This window comes from Mya arenaria, chromosome 5, assembly GCF_026914265.1.
Source record: "Mya arenaria isolate MELC-2E11 chromosome 5, ASM2691426v1".
Taxonomy (NCBI): Eukaryota; Metazoa; Mollusca; class Bivalvia; order Myida; family Myidae; genus Mya; species Mya arenaria.
The window spans coordinates 43,032,612-43,055,237 of record NC_069126.1 but is presented as its reverse complement, the minus strand read 5'-3'; the positions used below and the strand labels follow the sequence as shown (position 1 = coordinate 43,055,237).

Here is a 22,626-nt window from a genome sequence, read left to right as displayed (position 1 = left end):
GCTATGTTACTCAAGGGATTTCACCATAGATCTTGCATTCCCTCGTTCTCTTTGTATTCCAGGTCAGTCAGTATGTAGATATCACTTATTTATAAAGCTATTTGGCACCGGTATGACATTATTTTTTTCTATTGCAATAGGCACAGTCATATCGAATTAGGGTCGGTTTATTATACTCATTTTAAACAAGTTTGTTGGCTGTCTATGCTTCTACTCTTTCCTGGTTATGTTCATTCAAATCCCGGTCTGTCGTCATCTTCTTCCGAAGCCTCTACGGCGGTCGATGGTAAGGGATGGAATTAAAGTACATTACAATGTGCAGAGTTTTTACGACAAAAACACATTTTGTTTGCTGACTTACAGAACTTTGATATCTTAGCCTTTACTAAAACATGGCTCAAACCTAACATTGCCTTTTCCTGTCTTTCATACTCATTTTTAGAAGATAAAGATCATCTGACCCCCATGGACGTGTCATTGTTTTCATTAAATCTGACAAATTTGTATAAGAGCGACGTGATCTTAAAGTTAATGATGTAGATTGTCTTTGGCTCAATTACTCATGAAAACAAAACGTGTTCTGTTGGGTACTATTTACAGACCTCCTAATCCACTTCATATGTACTTGAAACTATTACGTTCCAATATCACTGGCGGTTGATACTAAACCTTGAATTGAATAACTCATTATTTGGACAAAATTTTGAGTCCGTATGTCAACAATTCAATCTGTCACATGGCATCCGAGGGGCTACTTATGTTACCGAAACCTCAGAATCTCGTTTCGCCTAATTCTTAGTTTCATCAACAGATATTGTTTTAAAATACTGTTTTGGGAACCATATTGAAATTCAGTAAAACGGTCGGATCAAAATTTAAACAAATATCTGAAAATGCTCACATGGGACTATGTCAAACTTCAATCATGTGTCAACTTTTGACTGGAATTCCTGTTTTTGCACAAATATCGATATGTAGGCTAATAATTTCACTGATCAACTTATGATTTTTTTTTTAAATATGTATACCGTCAAAGCTTATAACGATTCGCACTTCGGACCCCCAGTGAATTCATAATGAATTTCGTAACTTATTTGTTACTCCGTCAAAGACGAAGAGCATAATAAAGAGCCAGACGTTCTTATGATGAACACCACTTGCGAGCTTATTGGACGACACGCAATTATGCCAACCATGTCATAAGAATTGCCAAGCAAACACATTATGAAAAAATTGCTTCGATACCTCGGGATATTAGCTTCTCCTCAATAAACTTTTGGAAAACTATTAAAAAAATAACTTCTCATGTATCGGTACTAAAGCCAATTCCCCCTTTCATACATGATGGCACCGTCTACAAATCAAATATCCATAACGCGAATCTTTTGAAAAACTTTTTCCATTCACAGACCCTTCTTACAGTACCTTACATACCTCTTCGTTTTGTCTCTGTTTCTCTTTCCCTGCAGGATTGTGATATTTTTAGGAAATATTATTTTGACTTAATAAAGGTTCTGAAGACTGGCAGGGCAACAGGACCAGACTCTGTTAACAGGTATACCCTTCGGGAGATTTCAACCGAAATTTCACAGCTCATTCGAGACAGTTTTTATTTCTCTCTTCGTTCTATTAGGGTACCTATCCGGTGGAAACTGGCTCATGTCTGCGCGATTTTTAAGAAGTTAGATCCCTAAGGTTTTAGTAATTACAGTCAAATATCGCTGTTGAGTGTTATTAGTAATGTTCTAGAAAGAACTTTGCTTAAATACAAGTTCAACTTACTAGTCATAACGAATTTCCTAACCCCATTTTAGTCAGGCCTTGTTCCAGAGGACTCAACCTTTAATCAGCATGTATCGATCTATCATTATTTCTGCCTCGCTCTAAATGTGGCTAAAGGAGTTGTAGCAGTATTCTGCGACTTTGCAAAAACCTTTTATTGCATATGGCATGAAGGTCTTTTTTCAACCTTTCAGAGAGTGGTATTTCCGGTTCTCTTTTTTATGGCTTACTGGTTATCTCAGTGAGAATAAACTGCGTTGTCTTGTCTGGTACTATGTCAGATACGGTTTCAATATCTGTTGAAAATCCACAAAGTCCAATAATGGAACTCTAACTCTTTCTTGTCCTTAAAAATGATATATTACGTGAAATAAAATCACCAATTTGTCTCTTTGCAGATTATGCAACTATATGTTTATCATTGTCGATGAACGAAAATTGAGATTCACCCATCCAAGGCTGGGGGTGCACTGTAGTAATCTTTACGAACATTTGTTCACTATTCTATTTGTATCAACTGTCACTACATTCACCATACTAAACGTTTTTGATCTCCATCAGCTCAATAAGAATAACCATGACATAACAACTTTCTTGACCTATCCATGCACTTCCTGCTCTTTTAGTGACTCTCTTTGGCTACTTTAAACGTATTTTACCACCTTCTTCTTTATATATTTGTCATTCACCTTATCCATCAAATGTATCGATTGAAGCAGGTCATAGCAAACAGTATACATATTGTTTTTACTATGACTAAATGTCACTATGTTTATGAGTTAACAGAGCAAAGGAATTTGATAGTTGTTTTGAAACCTCTATGTTAAATGGAGAATAAATCAATCAATGTCCATACACGTTCATTAGCTGAATCGAAGGTATATACTAGAAGTTAGCTTGTTTGACTCATAGGAAGAGAAATGCGCGGACTAATGAACACTGCTTATAATCGTAATCCTACAACAATGTTATCAGATTACGAAGCGGCGCAAATATTCGATCGATTATAGCTCCATAATCCAACTGGTCACTATCAGACAAACTATACATAGGTATGCCTCTAAAGAAGGAAAATGTCAGATGCTTACTAGAATTTGTAGTAGAGGTTCACGGATATTTAATAGTAGATCTTTTTACTATAAAAATGGTTATGTTTTTATATGATTATTAACGGGAAAGAACTTTATATATATATACGTATTTATATTTGTGATTGTTTTGATTATTTCGAAACCATTTCGTCAGAAAGAGCTTAATAAAGTGTGAGATCACGTTGTAGTTAACTTTGTTATAAATTTTTGATATTAGTATTAAACATTCAAATAGTGAATATAGCCTAGACTTGGTTTCTGATAATCTATATAGAACAGGGTGCAGTAATGTAAAAGGCCGGAACTATCTAGTGCTATCTACCAACGTAATGTGCCCAAACTCAAAACTCGCATATTCAAAAAGCGTTAACTTGTAGTATATACAAGTATAAATACGTAGGACTGACAAACGGCCATTCTCTCACAAAATGGCGTGATTTCAAAGAAAATTACATGATTTGTCAATATCTTTCAGGCATGTTTCTAAAAAGGTTCTTAGTTATTGGCAGCTATACATCCGAAACGCGGTCTACTTAGCTTAACCGGAAATATGTAAGACTCACAAAAAGGCCAATATGCACAAAAACGATTAAAAGATAAACACTATTTCATAAGTTTTGAAGAAGTTTTGATGTGTTTTATCATCGCCGTTAAATTCACGTTAAAGAAGATTTATTACGACTGTTATATGTGCTTTCACAATATTTAAACCTTATTTTTCCGTCAATCATGAAGTGTTTTGCTAATTAACCCAGCACGATGTGTTCTGTTGTTTTTTCGTTGCGGACGAATGGACAAGTGTTCCGTTCCTGTTCAAAACACGGATACGTTCAAAGAAACAACTGAGTGCTTGCATATTAAAAAATGACATAAGATAAATAATAAATCTGCTATTATACAATATAGCCTAGATGTGAAATATTCACGAATTAAAACATCTCTCAAACAGTTTAATTTTTAATTATTTTCTTCCGGAAAAGCTTCACCAGAGTACTTAGATTGCAGCTTTCAAGACGATCATTTCATTCAAGTATTTGAAATCTAATTCTTATTTTAAACTTTGCAATGAAAAGCAAAAACACATTCATGAGAGTTGACAATTTTACAGCTATGGGCGTGACTTTGTCAGGAAACGGGACATCTGGAGGTTTTACAATCCAAGAGAACTCATCACTTCTATTAACGTGTTCTTCGCCTACCGATACGCAGTATGTAACCTATTACAAAAGATATTCCTATATATCTCCCGATACTATAACCGCAGTAGGGTACGGAATATCAGGCTGTGCCATGGACCCAATACCGCCGTCCTATCTTATCTGCTCCTGTGTCAGTAGGAGGGAGTACGTCTGTGTCATTCGGACCGTCACCAGAGCCATGAACGGAGACGTTTGGTTTTGTGTACCCGCAGGAGGAAATACATCCGACAACAGTGGGGATCAAACAATCGTCGTATCAAGTATGTATTGTCGTCGTTACAATTATGTTTAAAAGTCGTAACAACTATGTTTCATAGTCGTAACAATTATGTTAAATAGTCGTAACCATTGTGTTGAATAGTCATAACACAAAAGAATAATATAAGTGTCAAAAGTACTCTATATCTTCTAGACAGGTATGTTGAAATGATATATTATATGTACATGAACACGGGAATAAAACCAGATCGGAATATCAGCCAGTACTCTTCCTTTATTTTTATAAGGATGTTATGTTTGATTTATCATACCTTTGAATCAGGAATCTTTTTTCCAAGCGTTGATATCCGCGAGAGTTACTTGGAACTATTTTATACTGTTTTATAAAATGTATTCAGTTATGATAAAAAGGACAGCATGTACTAGGCTTATTCCAGAATAACATGAACCTGTGCTATAAGGTCTTCTTTCCTCGAAGTATCCTTATAAAACATCTTGAACTATATGTGGAGTATCCTTTACAAAATAAATATTAATAGGCATTTAACCATGAACGATGAACAAACAACAAGGACATGCAGACATGCAGACAAAAAGTATTTTTGTTCAATTAAACCTTTAAATAAAGTTAAAAATGAAAAGTTAGTTATCTTCGATTTTAATAATATACTAGAAAATAACGTGCTATTGAAGTGTACTCCATATAAATTATATATATCTACTACATATACTAAGGTGCCCACATACGATGGCTATTCGTAAAGTTCATAGACAACAACTAAATATGATAAGTATGTTTAGATAGAGAAAATAAAATTATACAGTCAAAATACATTTATTTCCGCACTGGATACACGAACATGTGTCTAAAATACATAGAACATGAACAGTTTAACAGCGGCTTTACACACCCTATCACAGCCACGAAACACTTTGATGTAAAAACGCCAACATATAACATCACGTCACATTTTTTTTTCTTCAAAATATTCTCCCATGCAGTTCACGCACGTGTTGTGACGATCTACCCATTTCGTGTAAATGTCGCGGTTCCACGACTTGTCATCTTTAGCAACTGTATTTGTATGACCAGAGTGGGTTCCTGCATATCAGTGAATCGTAAATCCACGTAAATCCCGCTTAAGGCGTGGAAAACATCAAAATGCATGAGGGCGCAATCGGGACTATAGGGCGCGTGCTCCGAACGTTCATAATGAAGAAAACCAATTGTCATCAGTGTATCGGCGGCTCAGTGTGAAGATACGTTGTCCTGGTGATATATGATATCATCGATATTCGCCTATGGTCGCTTATTCCGGTAAACGTTTAAGAAATACCTGAAAAAAAACAAATTAATGTGAAACCGTAGGAAACGTTTTTCTGCCGCATACACGGCATTGGCAGTTTTCCCTTCCGGTACCTGGTGCTGTAAAATTCATACTTTAAGAATCCATAAAAATATATACATGAATTGTTTTACAGACTTGCAAACTTTCGTCTTCTTTGGTGTTGGTGAGGTCGTTTGTTTCCATACCATGACTTGCTGTTTGGATTCCGGTTTATATAAATAAAGCCAGGTCTCGTCAATTGTCACAATACGTTTCAGTAAAACATCACCCTGGCGTTGAAAATGCTCCTAAAAGGCACTTGAAAAACTTATTCTTTTTCTCTCTGCTCATCGTTAAGTAGCCGGGTACCCATCGCGCACAAACTTTCCGCATGAATAAGTCCTGTATTATGGTCCGATACACAATATTTGCACAAATGATACAGTGATATTACATTTCCTGAATGGTTTTTCTGTGATCAGTTTATACAATATCATGGACTTATGCGATGTCGTGTTAAGTGTTAGATGGCCGGCCACGCTGATTTCACCGTCTCTGAAACGCTAATGCCATTTAAACAGACTTCTACAACATTTCGAAAAACCACGCTCAATAAACTTCAGGGTTGCTATTGGAGTCATTCCCGTAGTAGCACAATGTTTAATAACGGAACGTTGTTCCGTCCTTAAAGTTGTATTCATAATTACAGCTGAGCGCGCTCACTTCTATGTGTGTTGATAATGTCGTTAAAAATCAAATTTTGAGTAATGACGTCAACATTATTATATATTTAATGCAGATTTTATTAAACTCAACAATCTTATAAGAAATACAGATTGGTCATTTATAAATGAAATTAGTGAACAAGAAGCAGATGAATTGTTTACCTCGACATTTCTCGATTGTATACCAACCGATTTTATAACAATAACACCAAACGATAAGCCGTGATACAACTCTCAAATAAGAAAATTCTCACGTGACAGAGATAGACATAAGAAAAAAGCGTTAATTTCTAACAAAGTTTCTAATTGGAAAGTCTATAAACAATTGCGTAATAAATTCAAAAATATAAAAAGCATGCTAAAGAAACATTTTACAACAATATAGACGAAACATGGTCAATTAGTTCGAAACAGTATGGGAAAACCGTTAAAGTATTGATTAAGGATAACTGTAACAAAAAAGTAGAAATACCACCGTTGTTAGGAAGTGATGGAACCTACGCGCAAACAGACGAACAAAAAGCAAACGCACTAAATAACTTTTCATCTATATCTAATGTAAATGACTCAAGTAGTACATTTCCACGATCCAATTTAAAAACAAATTGTTGTTTGAAAGAACTTACCATTAATGAACAGGAAGTCATAGACATTTTAGAAAACCTCGACGTAAACAAATCAACTGGTCCGGATCAAATAAGTCAAGGAATGTTAAAAGAAACGTCAAAAACTCTGTGCTTTCCCCTCTGTATGCTCTTCAATCGTTCGATAAATACTGGTGTTTATCCAGAAATTTGGAAACTTGCACATGTCATGCCGTTAATTAAAAAGGGCAATAAAGAAGAGTCTGTCAATTATAGACCTATATCACTTACAAGTTGTGTCGGAAAAGTCATGGATCCAATAATTTTTAAACACGTTTATAATTTCTTGCATTTTAACAGTCTTTTTTACTCCAAACAGTCTGGTTTTTTACCAGGTCATTCGACAGTTTATCAACTAATCGATATATACAATCAAATATGTACAGCATTTGACAAAAGTAATGTATTGTATTTTGCGACATTTCTAAGGCTTTTGATAGAGTCTGGCACAAAGGAATGTTGTGTAAACTCAAAGAAAATGAAATCGGCGGGAAAATTCTCGATTTGTTAAAACAATACATAACAAACCGTAAGCAAAAGGTCTTTATCAACAATTATTTTTCTGATGCCAAAAAATTACACGGCGGGGTCCCTCAGGGTTCGGTGTTAGTCCCCTTATTATTTTTGGTATATCTAAACGATATAGCGGAGTCACTCAATAGCGTTACCAGACTCTTTTGCTGACGATAGCTCTTTAGCAGTATCAAGTAAAGATACCAAGTTAATTCAAGAGACATTAAATCATGATCTTGATATTATTCTCCAATGGTCCAAACAATGGCTTGTTATTTTTAATCCATTAAAAACCGAGGAATTGTACACATGTTCTTTTAATTTTGTCAGAGAAACTTACCAAAGCTTAACTTTGATTCTACAGTTCTCACATTTAATGATTTCCACAAAAATTTAGGAGTTACACTTAGCCAGGACGGTTCATGGCATCATCACATCACTAACATGGTAGCAAATGCCTCCAAGATATTAGGCTATATGAAAATGCTTTAGTTTAAAATAAAAAGGATATCATTAAATCATATTTGTGGTTCTTTTCTTAGACCACATCTAGAATATGCGTCGCTTTTATGGGATAATTGCACTCAATATGAAAAAGATATCATCGAGAAAAGTCAATATGAAGCCGCAAGAAGTTTTCGGGCTTAACGAGATCAGTCTCCATCAATAACTTGCTTAAAGAAATCGGGTGGGTTTCATTAACGGACAGAAGTAAACTCCAAAAGCTTATTTTAGTTTATAAGGAGAAAACAATATGCAACCTTCATATCTATGTCAACGTTTCCCGCAGACAGTTCAAAATACTAGCAACAATTCATATTGGTTAAAGAATTTCAACAATTATCAGTCATTTGTTCGAAGAACAGAAATATATGCCACATCAGTTATTTCCACATTCAAGTATTTTGAATGATCTTGATCAGGCAACGAGAGACTCGGAATCCTTAGCAGAATTTAAAACGAAAATTTAAGTATTATAAAAAGCACAAACAATACCAACATATTACACCACAGGTGAACGATTTGCTTCTGTCACCATGCACTTATGCTAAACAAATGTAGCAGTCTTAACGCTGACCTCCATTATAAACACTTAAAGCAAACTCTTTCATGTGCATGTTGAGCTGATATTGAAGACGCCGAACACTTCCTGTTCCAGTGCAAAACATATTTAGTAGAACGACTAAAAATGTTTAGGGAAACCCGTGCCTTCCATCCACTTAATGTCGACAAACTTTTGTTTGACCTCGGCAACGTAACTGATGAACAGAATGAGTTCATTTTCATACAAGTTCAAAACTACATAAACAATACTAAACTATTTTCGTTATAGCCGTCATTTCAGCAAATTAAAAAGGGGGTAATGGCGACAAACGTTTACTTTCTTTTTTTCCCTTTTCTCGTGCATTCATTTATTAACATCGTATCATAGTTGAATTAAGCTCGTTTAAATATAATTTGTATACACCAGAATGTTCTAAACATAGCAGTTTGTATCATAGTGACAATTTTAAACTGTTATGCCTTGTGGCCCAACATTTTTGTAGAAGTATGCATATGTGCTGAAATATTTGCATTTAAATGTGCTATGTAAACTTGCTTATATGCAATAAAATATCATTAAACTAAAAACTAAACTAAACTAATATATCTTATGAATACGGTTATGACGTCATAACTACAAAATTATGCGCCAAATTCTCGTTTATTTGCGTTAAAAGAGAGCGTTTTTGTTTCGCGTTATGTTTAGACATCAAACTGCTCCATACCGACTATTTACAAAATTATTTCATTGTTTTAAATATAATTTTTTTTTTAATATGAAAAAAAATATTCTGAAACATTTCTGTGCGTTTATTTGTGAATCTCTAAAAACAGCTATTAAGGCGACCAGGAAAAGAATACTAATTTTGACCCAAATTAGCTATATACTGCCTATAAAGCCTATTGTTCACTATACAGAAGTTCTATTGCCTAAAAACCAAAAATAAGAAAGTCGATATATCGTGAACCATCATCATCCAAGTTTTTCAGTATACAGAAATGTAACCTTACGGAACATTACGGACTTTTTCGGGTATCTCCGTGAGGTTATCCAATATGGCGTACATATCTTGAGGAAATAGTATTGTTTGTGTGTTTGATACATATTCAACGTGTTAGCGTTAGTTTTCATAACTTTTGAAAGGTAGTATAAATCGTCCATCCTTTGCAGAAAAGCAAATGAGTTATCTGGATGTTATCCGAAAACTTAATCACTAGTGTCAACATCCGGCCGATATAATGGCTTGTATTTTGGAGGAACTCGATTGACCTCCTGCAAATTTCGTCAACCGTCGTTGTTTCTACAAAGTTTAGTGTGTTTCTATCTAAATAGGCACCCTCAGATGTTAATAAATAAAAGACAAAAGGGTGCAAATAACTTACATTTTGTTTGTCAATATAAATGACTACACACATAAATTGCATAATGTTAGTTTTGTTTGATAAAATTCGAACCATATAAAGTCTATCCACACCGAATTTACAGTACCATCATATAAGAAATGTTTTAAATATAGCTATTTGCCAAACAAGAGTAGACAGGTAAAAAAGTTGCAACCGTGACCAAATAAATACTGTTCAAAATTGGGAGTATTCATTTATCGTTCGTTCAGTAAAGAAGATACAATGGCATAATGGTTTGATAATCTGACATCGTTGCCGGGTGTTTTGGGTTCAAATATCGTCATGAGTTCAATATACAAATAAGATACCTTTGGAATACACAATTATCTATACAAAATGCAGCGCAAATTGCTCATGTGGAAGAACTATTGCAAAGATCGAGCAGCCAGGCGAGTAGCTGCCCACCAGTTTACGCGAGTATACAGCTGAATCCACATGATTCTGACAAAATAATGAAAAAAAATCAGCAAAGGTTGCGGTATGCATATTTAACTACATGATCCTAAGAAAATGTCCAGTACTAAATAAAGCAACCCAGAACGCCAAGAATGCATATTACTTACCACTTCATGAATATAAAACAGGAATGCAAGGGGTCAGACTTAAGATTGCCCATTATTTATAGAGCAGTAAATACTGTATTTCATTGTGTATAATGCACATTTTTGTTTATCATTCATCCAATTCATTTCGGTAAATATTGGCCGAAAATCTTATTTTGGATGTATACCATGTATACATGCTTTTTGATGAAATATGGAGTTTTATCAGTGAAATAACAACTTGATATTTTCACTGCAAAATAAGGAGCGAAAATATCAATTTTTAGAAATACTTCGCCTTGATCAAAACAAAACCCTTAAACCAAAAACTGTTGCCTAAACAAATAATTTAAAAGAGGTAACATAAGTTTCTAAACAAATATATAGAAATAAACAACTTACCGTCTATTAGAAAAAATATATCCCGTTTTTTTAAACGTTTTCTTGAATTTTGCAGCTGTATGTTCTAACAGTTGCTTTCATACCAAACGAATTACAGACAAAAACAACTACTCGAACATAAATGAAATGTTATAACATCGTTGAAATATATTTTGAACTGTTCGGCATTGTAATAAGTAATACAAACATTCCGAAAAAAATCACACAACAATTAACATATTATCCGATGTTTTTTTTTACCCAACCCACGCATCAAAATCTGTCAACAACCTAGCGTGGTCTAAAGTGTTAAACTGTCTTTTAAGCAAAACAGACTGGTCTCTGACACAGTGTGATACCTGAATTGCCATACATTATAAAACACAATCTTAAAACTAAGAAACATTTTTTTATATCCAATGGTCATCCGCAATTTATTTGCTTACACGTTCTACTTTTCAAATTTTTATTTAATAAATGGCGGCGTAATAATTATGTTATGTATTCATGCCCTGAATGATATAAAAGTGCTTACTTTTTTATCAAACAATAATAATTCATGCATTTATGAACATAACATCTTTGCACTAAAATACGAGTGAATAATAATAATCTATAAATCTATAAAAATAACGTATCAGAGAACTTCTCAACAAACCGGAAATAGAAAATAAACAGCTACGTCATCAGCTATAATTTTGCAAGAGGGGCATTCTACGAGTAGCGGCGTAAATAACACTCTTTTTAAAAAGGGGGTAATTTAAAAATAAGTTAAAGTACTAAATTAACTCCGAAAATAAGCATAAAAGAAACAGAATATTTGTTTTTTTTCAGTGAAAGATCGTATTTCTTTTTACCCGTGATCATAGAAACACTACATTTTCATTCTTGCATTCGCGAGTTTTTCTGTGACACTCGTGAAATAAAATACGATCTTACACTGAAAGAAAAACATAAAATATTCTCTATTTCTTCCACCTCAGATAAGAACATCCAACAATGTGGCCATGCTGTAAATTCTTATCTTGCCCACGTGTTAGAGTAAGTACACAAGTACGTGTATGGAACTCTTGATTTAGACATATTTATTCAACAAACTACACAGAATATGTACACACACAAGTTGTCTATAATATTGAAAAAGATTGGAACGAAAGCTTAGCTTATATTGTTCTTCTCCGTAGGTATTAAATTACTCATTTACCAGAAAATTGCATATGACTGACGATTAGACAATATATATATTTTATGCGAGAAAGAATGTTACTAATGCTAAAAAAATAGAACTAAGGATTGGGTATTTAGATATAGGTTTGATAGTTCAAACACGATAATATAATATATATAAAATAGGTTATTGTATTAATAGATTAGTGTGTGGAAAGATATTTAGGAAGAATAAAAGTTGGGTACATACCATATTGGGGAAACTTTGCCAGTCAGGTTATGATCAGAAACGTTTCGAATCTTGTATGAATTTATGAACAGTATCAAATATTTTGGAGTTGTTCTAGTTGATTAGCGGTGGATTGCCTTAGAGAATGGAATCAATGTTAATTTGTGTGGTAATTGACAAATCACGAAAAAAGTTTGTCGAGAGTCGGTATATAAAGGACAATGCATAAAATAGTAAGTACTACTTTCAACTTCACCACGCTCGCAAAGAGAAGAGTTGATGATTTTACAATTAAGACCACTGCAACTAGTACGCAGTCGACTGTGAAGTACTTGTAATCGGCGGTTACCGTAATAATAGTAGGGCTGGCAGACTGGCAATCGAATACGAAGTGCATACTTAAAACATGCAATTAAACGGCGTTCCCGTACATTCCGTGGAAGTTCATTCCAGGCACGTATAGTTGAAGGTAAGAAAGAGGAGAAGTAATAATCTGTGCGTGACATAACCGTTCTTATGTTAGATGCATTCCTTAGTGGATAATTCTGTAAACTGACATTTAAAGGTACACGGGATGACAGAGATTCTTGAGCAAGGCCATTTTTCATTTTGTAAAAGAGACATAATTTGTGATAAATTCGTCTTTCTGACCGAGTAGGCCAACATAGCTCCGCATGAAGAACATCAATCGAAATTAACTTAGTAGTCCCACAGACTATTCTGCCGGCTTTATTTTTGATCTTTTTCATTTCGTTTTTTTTCGTAGTCCGTACAATTATCCCAGATAATATTAGCATATTCAAGAATCGGACGGGTGTACGAAAAATAAATAGTTTCTAGACATTTTCTGTCCGGACAAAACTTAAGCTTTCGCATGATGTATATTCTTTAAAGGACTTTACTTCTGATGTAATCAAAGTGTTTATGCCATGTACAGTCACTAGAAAGAACCAAACCAAGGTGTTTATGCGAATTAATTCCTGAGATTTGTTGACCATACGTAGACAAATCTGGATAAATACGCGGTAGTCGTTTTCAGGAGAACAAAATTGACTTAGTTTTTGCAGGATTTAAGGTGACTAGCCATTTATCAGCCCATGTACCCATGCTATCAATGTCTTTGCGGATTATTTCAGTGTATTTTGCAATTTTAAGAATGCCAAATATGGGACAATGGTAGCGAATATTTGATGGCAGGAAAGGACCTCCAACACCCAATGTTATTAAACTATTAGAGTTGGCAATAAAAATCCGATCTAGAGTGGATGAGGTACTTTATGTGAAGTGAGTTGGCTCTGTTATCACCTGCGATGGACCATATAATGAACATAAAGTTTGAACACGTCTAGAGTAACTTATATTGCTTGTGTTGTAGTTAACCAGTGATCATTATATCACGTATACCGGTATCAAAGGTCAGTCCCACAGAATCCTCTATAGAATCGCAAAATTCGGCAGAAAAGTTAGGGAGTCGGTAAAACGTACCAAATAATATCCTTTTACTGTTTTTTAGTGTAATCTCGACCCATACGCATTCGAGACATTCGACCTCTAAATCAGGACGACGCGAGAAGTGAACAGAATTTTTGATGAAAACACAAACACCACCATGACTGTCTCCTTGTCTATCGCGTCTCTCAACCGTGTGATAACCATTGACGGATATATCTTTGCAAGAAATTGAATCATTAAGCCATGTTTCAGTAAAAGCTATGACATCAAACCCACTCAGTTTAGAGAAAAGTATATCTATTTGCTTTGTAGATTTTGCACATTGTAAAGGATGAATGAAACATGAAGTTCTGACAAAAGAAGTTTGGATAACTCTGAGCTTGACTTTGATATAAATTAAATTGAATCAGGGCCAGGATTTAGGTGAACATCACTAGATAATAAGATAAGCTCAACAATCCAACATTCGACTTCAATTAAAGCAAACATTGGAACGACGAGCACAAACCATAACGCATAACCGCGACACTTTATTCCATTAGGTCTGATTTTCTACCAGGGATTGGTATTTGGTGCGGAGCATGGTATGATTTAAGAGAAATCAGAGCTTATACACTGCAGAGGATTGGAATGGAAACTATAAAAATACTGTTTTTCCAACTTCCCCTGACGTTTAATTGTGTCAAACCAGCGGCCGGGGTCATATTACAAGGTGGTTTCATGAGATAGAGTGAATAAGAAACAAGAACAAAATGACCGCCGGTAACTTGCGATTGACGATATTAAATGTCACTGGTTTGTACCCACAACTAGCATTTAGCAAATGGCATGCAAAGTTGAGAACAGGAGGTGTAGAAAGAAGACAGAAGAAATCTTGATTGAAATATGAAACATGATATTGTTTTTTTAAACAATGTCATGGAAGAATGTGTAGGAAATGAAGATGGAGTGTTATAATAATACAAATTCCAATATGTGATGTAATATTACAATCATGTATTAAATGACATTTCAAAATATTCGAAATTTATTATTAAGTAATAATTTCGGTAGAACTATGCAACTAACTATAAAATCAATAAATCAGATTAGATATGCAGGCAGGTATTGTTATTCATATTACACAATACTAATAAATAGAGGATATTTTTTTATTTCAGTGTAAGATCGTATTTTATTTCACGAGTGTCATAGAAAAACATATTTTCACGAGTGGCGAAGCAACGAGGGTAAATATAGTTTTTCTATGATCACGAGTGAAATTAAACGATCTTACACTAAAATAAACAAATTTCTGTTTCTTTTATGCTTATTTTCGGAGATTTATTAGTTTTTTTAATTTATTTCCTAATTACCCACTTTTTTCAAAAGGTTGTTATTTACGCCACTACCCGTGGGATGCCCCTCACGCAAAATCTGTCAGTTTTTCTATTTCCGGTTTATTGAGAAAAAGTTCTCTGCTATTCATTCTTATAGTTTATTATTCGCTCGTTTTTTAGTGCAAAGCTTTTATGAACAGTAATCTCTGAAGTTTTATAAGTGCACTTATGTTCAAATAAATAATGAAAACACTTTTATTTTAAGTGGGGAATGAATACATAACCAAATTACTACGCCACCATTTAATGAATGAACATTTAGAAGGTCAAATGTGTTAGCCAAACATTTTTCTTAGTCTAAGACTGCATGTGTTTCATGATACATGAACATTCAGTCATTTTACTGTCAGATACCAGTCTGTTTCCCTTGAAAACAGGTTTGTTTTTCAGGTAATGACAGGGAATGCCGAGCATCGGTATTAAAGCCAATATTACCTTTCGTACATAATTGCACCGTCTACGAATCAAACATTCACAAGGCAAATATTCTATTAAACCTTTTCCACAAACCCTTCTTACTGCACCTACCATACCTTTTGTCTCTGATATTATTTCCCTGCATGATTGTGATATGTCCAGGCAAGATGATTTCTACTTAATAAAGATTCTGAAGACTGGCAGGGCACCAGGACCGGACTAGGTACAGGTATTCCCTTCTGGAGATAGCAACCGAAATTCACAGCTCATTCGAGACGGTTTTTATTTCTCTCGTCGTTCTGTTAGGGTACCTAAGTAGTGGAAGCTGGCTCATGTATGCGCGATTTTTAAGTAGTCATATCCCTAAGATTTTAGTAATTACCTTCGAGTGCCGCTGTTGACTGTAATTAGTAAGGTACTAGAAAGAACTTTGCTTAAAAATAAGTTCAACTTACTCGTCATAACGTTTTTTCTAACCCAATTTCAGTCAGGCTTTGTTCCAAGCCACTCCATCTTTAATCAGCGTGTATCGATCTATCATTATTTCTGCCTCGCTCTAGATTTGGGTAAAGAAGTTATAGCAGTATTCTGTGACATCTTAAAAGCATTTGATAGCATATGGTATGAATGTCTTATTTTCAAACTTTCAGAAAGTGGTATGTCCGGTTCCCTTTTGTAAAGCTAACTGATTATTTCAGTAAAAGAAAACGGTGCGTTGTCTTGACTGGTACTATGTTGGATACGGTTTTAATATCTGCCGAAAATCCATTTTCAATAATGGGGGACTCTTACTCTTCCTTGTCCTTATAAATGATATATTCCGCAAAATAAAATCACCAATATGTCTTTTTGGAGATGAAACAACCATGTATGTCATTTTCGATGATCCCTTGTTCGCTGCTCAGCAACTAAATGGTGACATAATAATGTTCTATATATGGGCATAAGCATATTAAGTCTGTCAAAACCAATGCGTGGCAACATATTTACCACATAGGATCATTTAGATACGTCCTGGATCGCGAAACACTAGAAGTTCTATATAAAACGTTTATTCGGCCACTGTTGGACTATTAAGATGTAATTTGGGACATTCTTGCGCAAGCTGGTAAGAAGACAAAGAGAAGGTTTAGCATCAGGCAGCGCGAATCATCTCTGGAGCAACACGACTTGTTTCCATTTCAAATCTGTGTTTTGAAACAGAACATGAACCTCTGAAGGACAGAAAGAGGAAACATAAACTCACACTTTTTATCTTCTTACGCGAGCCTATCACGATTCACTTATTCCGTCCCGAGAAGGTGATACAACCTCTTACAATCTTCGGGATTCCATATCGAATTCATTTCTGCCAATTACAATTTCAACAGGAAATACACTTCCGGAAACAGTTCGTTCTTTTACATTATCTTGCCCTCCTTCTAGTACAATCTTAACAAGAATAAACAGTTTCTCATTTCTACTATGAAGGTGAACGCAAATTGTGTTTCATCTATCCAAGGCTGGTGATGTACTGTAGTAATCTTAATGAACATTCGTTCACTTAATTGTTTTATCAAATAGAAATGGTGAAATAGAGGACACCTACCATTTCCTCTATACCTGTTACCTATATCATGCACAAAGGAACCACCTATTCAACCAATTGTCTGCTTTTAAGCGTTTAATCACGTCCAGCACTACATTTGCCAAATTAAACGTATTTGATCTCCATGAGCTAAATAAGAATAACCATGACATTACAACTTTCTTGACCTATCCATGCTCTTCCTGCTCTTTTAGTGGCTCTCTTTGGGTTCTTTTATACTTCAAACGCATTTTACCACCTAATACTACATGTACATATATTTGTCTTTCGCCTTATCTTTCAAATTTAACGATGACATAAATCTTAAAATAATTACAACAATTTCATTATTACAAGCAGCTTGAAAAGGTGACAGAAGATCACTGTGTAGTTAACTTTGATATGATGTTTTAATAAAGGTACTAAACCTTCGAAAAGTGAATATAGCCAAGAAGGCAACTCTTTTGAGCTTATATGGAATTTCCTTATTAACATGTGTTGGTTGGTAGCATATCCGATAAAAAGTAACACAGATTTGACCTGTTATGTATAACGAAAATACAGCTGGAAATTGTAATGATGATAATGACAACAGTCTTTCTGAGAATTCTTTGTGAACAAGTGTAACTTGTATAAACAATCAATTTCTTTTCTAAATGTAGAAACAAAGGGTTCAGAGTCAAAGTGGATATTAAAATACTTGACGGAAGAAAAAAACATAAAAGTAAGAACACAGTTAATTGCTAAATACTTAACCATATTTGTTGAAGTTAAAATATTGTTAGAAATATGTTTCAAACCTAACAACTGATGACTCTTTTTTATAGCTATATATGATCCTAACTAAATGTTAATTTACACCAAATAAATGTGTTTTATTTGGATGAAGAAATGCAGATTATGTTTGATGAAATCAGTATTTAATTTCCTTTTAAATGTCAGCTGGATCTTAACAAATGTTAAATGAGTTATTGTGAGTGTGTATGTATATATCGTTGTGTGTGTATGTGCATATGTGTGGTGACTATAAAATTAGAAAACAATACCATTTTGGACAGAGATTCTCAACGAATACAACACGTATTTACAGTATTTCGTTTTATTTTACTAGTTACTTTTGAGAAATAGTGTTGAAAATAAAATAATGTAATAAGCAACACTTCCTCTATTTCATCTTTGTAAAACTATATTACCATATTCACTCCATGAATGAAATATTCTTATACAATTGGTATTATATCACATTACACATAGCAAGGAGTACGATTCTTTTAAAAGATCATGTCTGACAAAATGGAGAGAGTTTAAATGCCTCGACATAACAATAAGCATAAGCACAAGCACAATATTTCTTGGATCGCTTCTTAACCGTTGCTAAAATTGATTGCAAGTATAGTTCTGCCCTTTTTTATTTACAGAAAAAAGATAAGCTGAACTGTGTTTAAAAACAATAGTATAACAATGAAATACATAAGCAGCCAATGTTATGAGCTGATTCTGATCTTTCAGTAATATATATGTGCAGGCTCGGCTTTTGATAATATGTGTGCTATTTCATTAAGTTATATAGAACAGGTAGCAGTTCTGATTATGTATGTTAAAGGCTATCGATCGGAACTATTTAGTGATATCTACTTTATGTAATATGCCAAACTCAACACTTAAGGTCGCACATTCATAATGCGTTCACTTGTATAATATACAATAAAAGATAAATATACATATGTACGACTGACAAACGGGCATTGTCCCTTTAAAGGGCGTGATTTAATACAAAACATTTAATCAATTAATTGCATGCATGTTAAACACAATTTCTCAGAAAGAGGTTCTCAATGATTGGCAGATATCCATCCGAAACGAGGTCTACGTAGCTTAACCGGAAATATGTAGGACTCATAAACAGGCCAAGTCTAACAAAACGATTAAAAGATAAATACTATTTTATTAGTTTTGAAAAAGTTTTGATGTGTTTAATACATTTTAAGAAGATATGTAATATGTACATTCACAATAATTCACATTATTGTTCTGTCAATCATGTAGCGTTTGGCTATTCAATCCAACACGATGTCAGAATGTTTTTTCCAAGCATTGTTATCCGCTAGAGTTACTATTTCTAAATGATGGATTACATCAAGTGTTATTATTTAAAGGAAACACATGTACTAGGGTTCATCTAGAATAACGTGGACCTTTGCTGTGAGTTAGTTTGTTTTCGAAGTATCATAATAAAAATAATATGTACAGATTTATTTTTACAACAATGAATATTAATAGGCATTTTAACATGACCGACGAACAATCAACGAGAACATAAAGACAACATTTGAAAACACTTTGTAGCCGATTTGTCCTTGAAATGGTATTTTAATTTTTATAAAGCCTTTTAATTAAAATGGTTAAGTTAAAAGAAATGACATAATAATGATATAGTAATAATATACTAACGAAATAACGTGCTATTGTTGTTTTACTCCATGTGGTTTATATATGAACGACTTAACTAAAAGTAACACTAATAATATAATAAAATACTTTGGTTGTATGTTTTTGCGCATATTTATAAGTCATTGATGTGCTCCGCCTGGCTAAATCTGTTCTTCTTTAAATTCAAATGATTTATAAGTACATTGAATTTATAGTGAATAACACAAATTAAAAAAGAGAGTCTATATGCTTCTTGAGATATTTAACATTGGCACATATTCCGTTCAATTCTGCGCAATAGGCCTAATCAATTCTGGAACAACACTCGTTTAAGTATATCTTAAATTTTTTGAGATGCATCACGTAAAATAACTGCACATTAAGTGCTTAAAACCTAAACTGATTATAATGTAGTATCGCAAGGGTGAATTTAAAACCCTCTAAACTGCTGTTTTACGCTTCATTTTCAAGACCTATACTATTTTAATGTATTTATTCCTTCATGTATATACACTCCTTTATAGTGGACACTGATCCGGCCAAAATTTATATATTTACTAAAAGTAATTTAGCTTGATATGTCAAAGGCATCTGTGATTTAACAGTCTGCAAGGTTTATACTATTTACCTTTTTCGATTTTAGGAGCCGCTGTCGAACATTTTGCTCTTTCTCTTGGCATAGTCTCACATTTTTTTCGCCTATACCATTGTCCTTTCGCGTCCATGCGTAAGTTCTTCTGTAGGCATAATTATACTTTTGTAATTGTATGTCCACATTGTTCACAATGAAGAAAAAATCGTGTTTCATTTGACTCGAATATGTATACGTTCTGTTACGATAATTTCCAATTGTTTGTTTCAATCAAAGCTATTTCACTAGGGATAACGTTATAATAAACTGTATGTGTTTTTTTTCACAGTCGGTATAACCGCGGTGTCTATGGTATTTCCGGTGGGCAGCTACGTATCCGTCATCGAAAACACCGCCAGACAGTTCCGTTGTGAGACATCTGCCGGGAACCCACAGGCCACCGTGGAGTGGTACAAGGATAATGGTACACTGGACAGGGCGGATGACACGGAGATTACTACCGGGATAGAGAAAGACACTAGAGCAAGTGGCACTCTCATTGTGAATATCGGTAAACTTACGTTGTCTGTGCTGAGAAGCGATCAGGAAGTGGGTGTGTACTGCAAGGCAAACAACGGAGGGGATTGGCTGTATTCCTCCACCGTTGTATTAGACATTCAGTGTAAGTATGAATTGTTGAACATCTTATCACTTATGTTTTATAGAAAAGACAACTCGTGTATTGATCGGCAAACAACGGCGGTTATTGGATTTACTCCTCAAAGTTTTCTTTGATATTTAGTTTTAGTACGATTGTATTGCTGTACTTGCAGCCACTTACGTATAATGATAATATACAGGACATGTGATGTAACAGCGGGGATTGGCTGTACTTCTGAGCTTTGTGTTTGATGTTCCTTGTAAGGATAGTCGTTGTACGTGTAGTCACTGATTCATATGGCAAAATACAGATTGATCATTGCTTGGCAAACAACGGCGGTTATCGACTGTACTATTCCAAATTTCCTTAAAAGTGCAATATGTTTTGACTTTAATTCTCATATGTTGTATACTAAAGTCTTGCCAATTATAGTCGACACGCACACGACTTGTGTTACATAGCTACCAATGAAAATAATTGACTGTATTCCTCCGGTTATCTTAAATGGATGTTCCGGATGAAATGTTTCATTTGAAGTCAACTTTGTATTCTTATCAGTTATTGTTGACATATTCTTGTCAATTATAGTACACAAACAGGGCATGACTACAGACAACGGTGCCTGTATGTCTCAAGTTACTTCTTTTATATTTAGTGTATATGTATGCATTGTTCGACTTGTGGCCACCTATATTGGAAACTTAATATTTGTTTGTTTTTCACTAATGTATATATTTCATTAAATTAGACTTTATATTCCGTAAAGGATCGATCATACAGTCATAGTATTTTTGTTGTTGACTAAATGCGTTGTGTCTTGCTACTAAGCTAAGAAATTGCAAGCCGCACAATGTTGTAACCAATATTGCATATGTGAGCTTGATAAAAAACCAGCAAAGACAGAGTGTCATTATTTTTGGTTTTAAAATGTAACAATAACTATTTATAATATTTTTAAATACGCTTGTCTTATATATGCTTAAAGGTTATTGCCTGACCCCCCCCCCCCCCCCACAAAATACATACAGGGAATATGTATCAATACTAATATAAACCACAGAAAAAATCCAGATTACACGAACAATTGTTGCCAGATACACAATAAATCACTGACCATAGCCAAATTGTCAATCACGAACTACATCATAACATAAGAATACAGTTTTGACATAAACTACCAAACTACCCCTTTCTTAAGTTCATATTCCTAACATGTAGATAGAGCTTAATAGCAAAAATGTAATAGGGATATATGTCAACTATATTACTGATCAGAGTATATCAAATATTTACATTAACACTTAATTCCTTAACGATGGTTGTTGTTTATCAATTTCACATTATTTCTGTATAAAGTGCAATGACATTTCCCATCGAAATCGCGTGCGTTTGTTCGATACGTCTGTCCTGTGATTGTGCGCAATAATACAAACGGGCGGAGCCTATTTACTACGGAACATTTTTTTTCAATGAAATCGTAGTAAAATTATTGCCAACCTGTCAAAATAATGCAGACGACGAAAACTTCAGAAAACCAGATAAAACAAAATAAGCAACGAAAATTTGATTGATTTTAATCTAGAATTTGATTTCATCGGCATCGATGCTGTTCAATGCCTGCTTCAAAGATGCCATCGCAAGACCTGACGCAAATGACATTTGGTTCACCAATGCGCCTCTGTCAAGGCGGTCATACTGCAGATTCATGGCTGACATTTGCGGAGTAAACAAAACTACAGGTTGGTACACCGCACACAATGTAAGGGCCACAGCTATCCATGCAATGAACGACAGTGGCTTTGAAGCTCGTCATATTATGTTCATGTCCGGGCACAGAAATGAGGCGTCAAAAAAGTCGTATTGCATGGGCACCCAGCAACG

General features: G+C 34.3%; 1 protein-coding gene across 2 annotated transcripts in view; it reads left to right on the top strand.

The window, feature by feature from the left end:
* The window catches only part of LOC128234531 (basal cell adhesion molecule-like), a 51,183-nt gene that overhangs the window by 8,258 nt on the left and 20,299 nt on the right, over window positions 1–22,626 (top strand). Inside the window, exons 1-3 of one of the 2 annotated variants that reach the window (XM_052948798.1) lie at window positions 3,372–3,425; window positions 3,982–4,332; window positions 20,434–20,766. In XM_052948798.1, the coding sequence (XP_052804758.1) occupies window positions 3,984–4,332; window positions 20,434–20,766 (682 nt within the window). In that variant the 5' untranslated portion in view covers window positions 3,372–3,425; window positions 3,982–3,983. Of the gene's footprint in view, window positions 1–3,371; window positions 3,426–3,981; window positions 4,333–20,433; window positions 20,767–22,626 lie in introns of those variants that run through there. The other variant, XM_052948797.1, reaches the window with a different exon arrangement.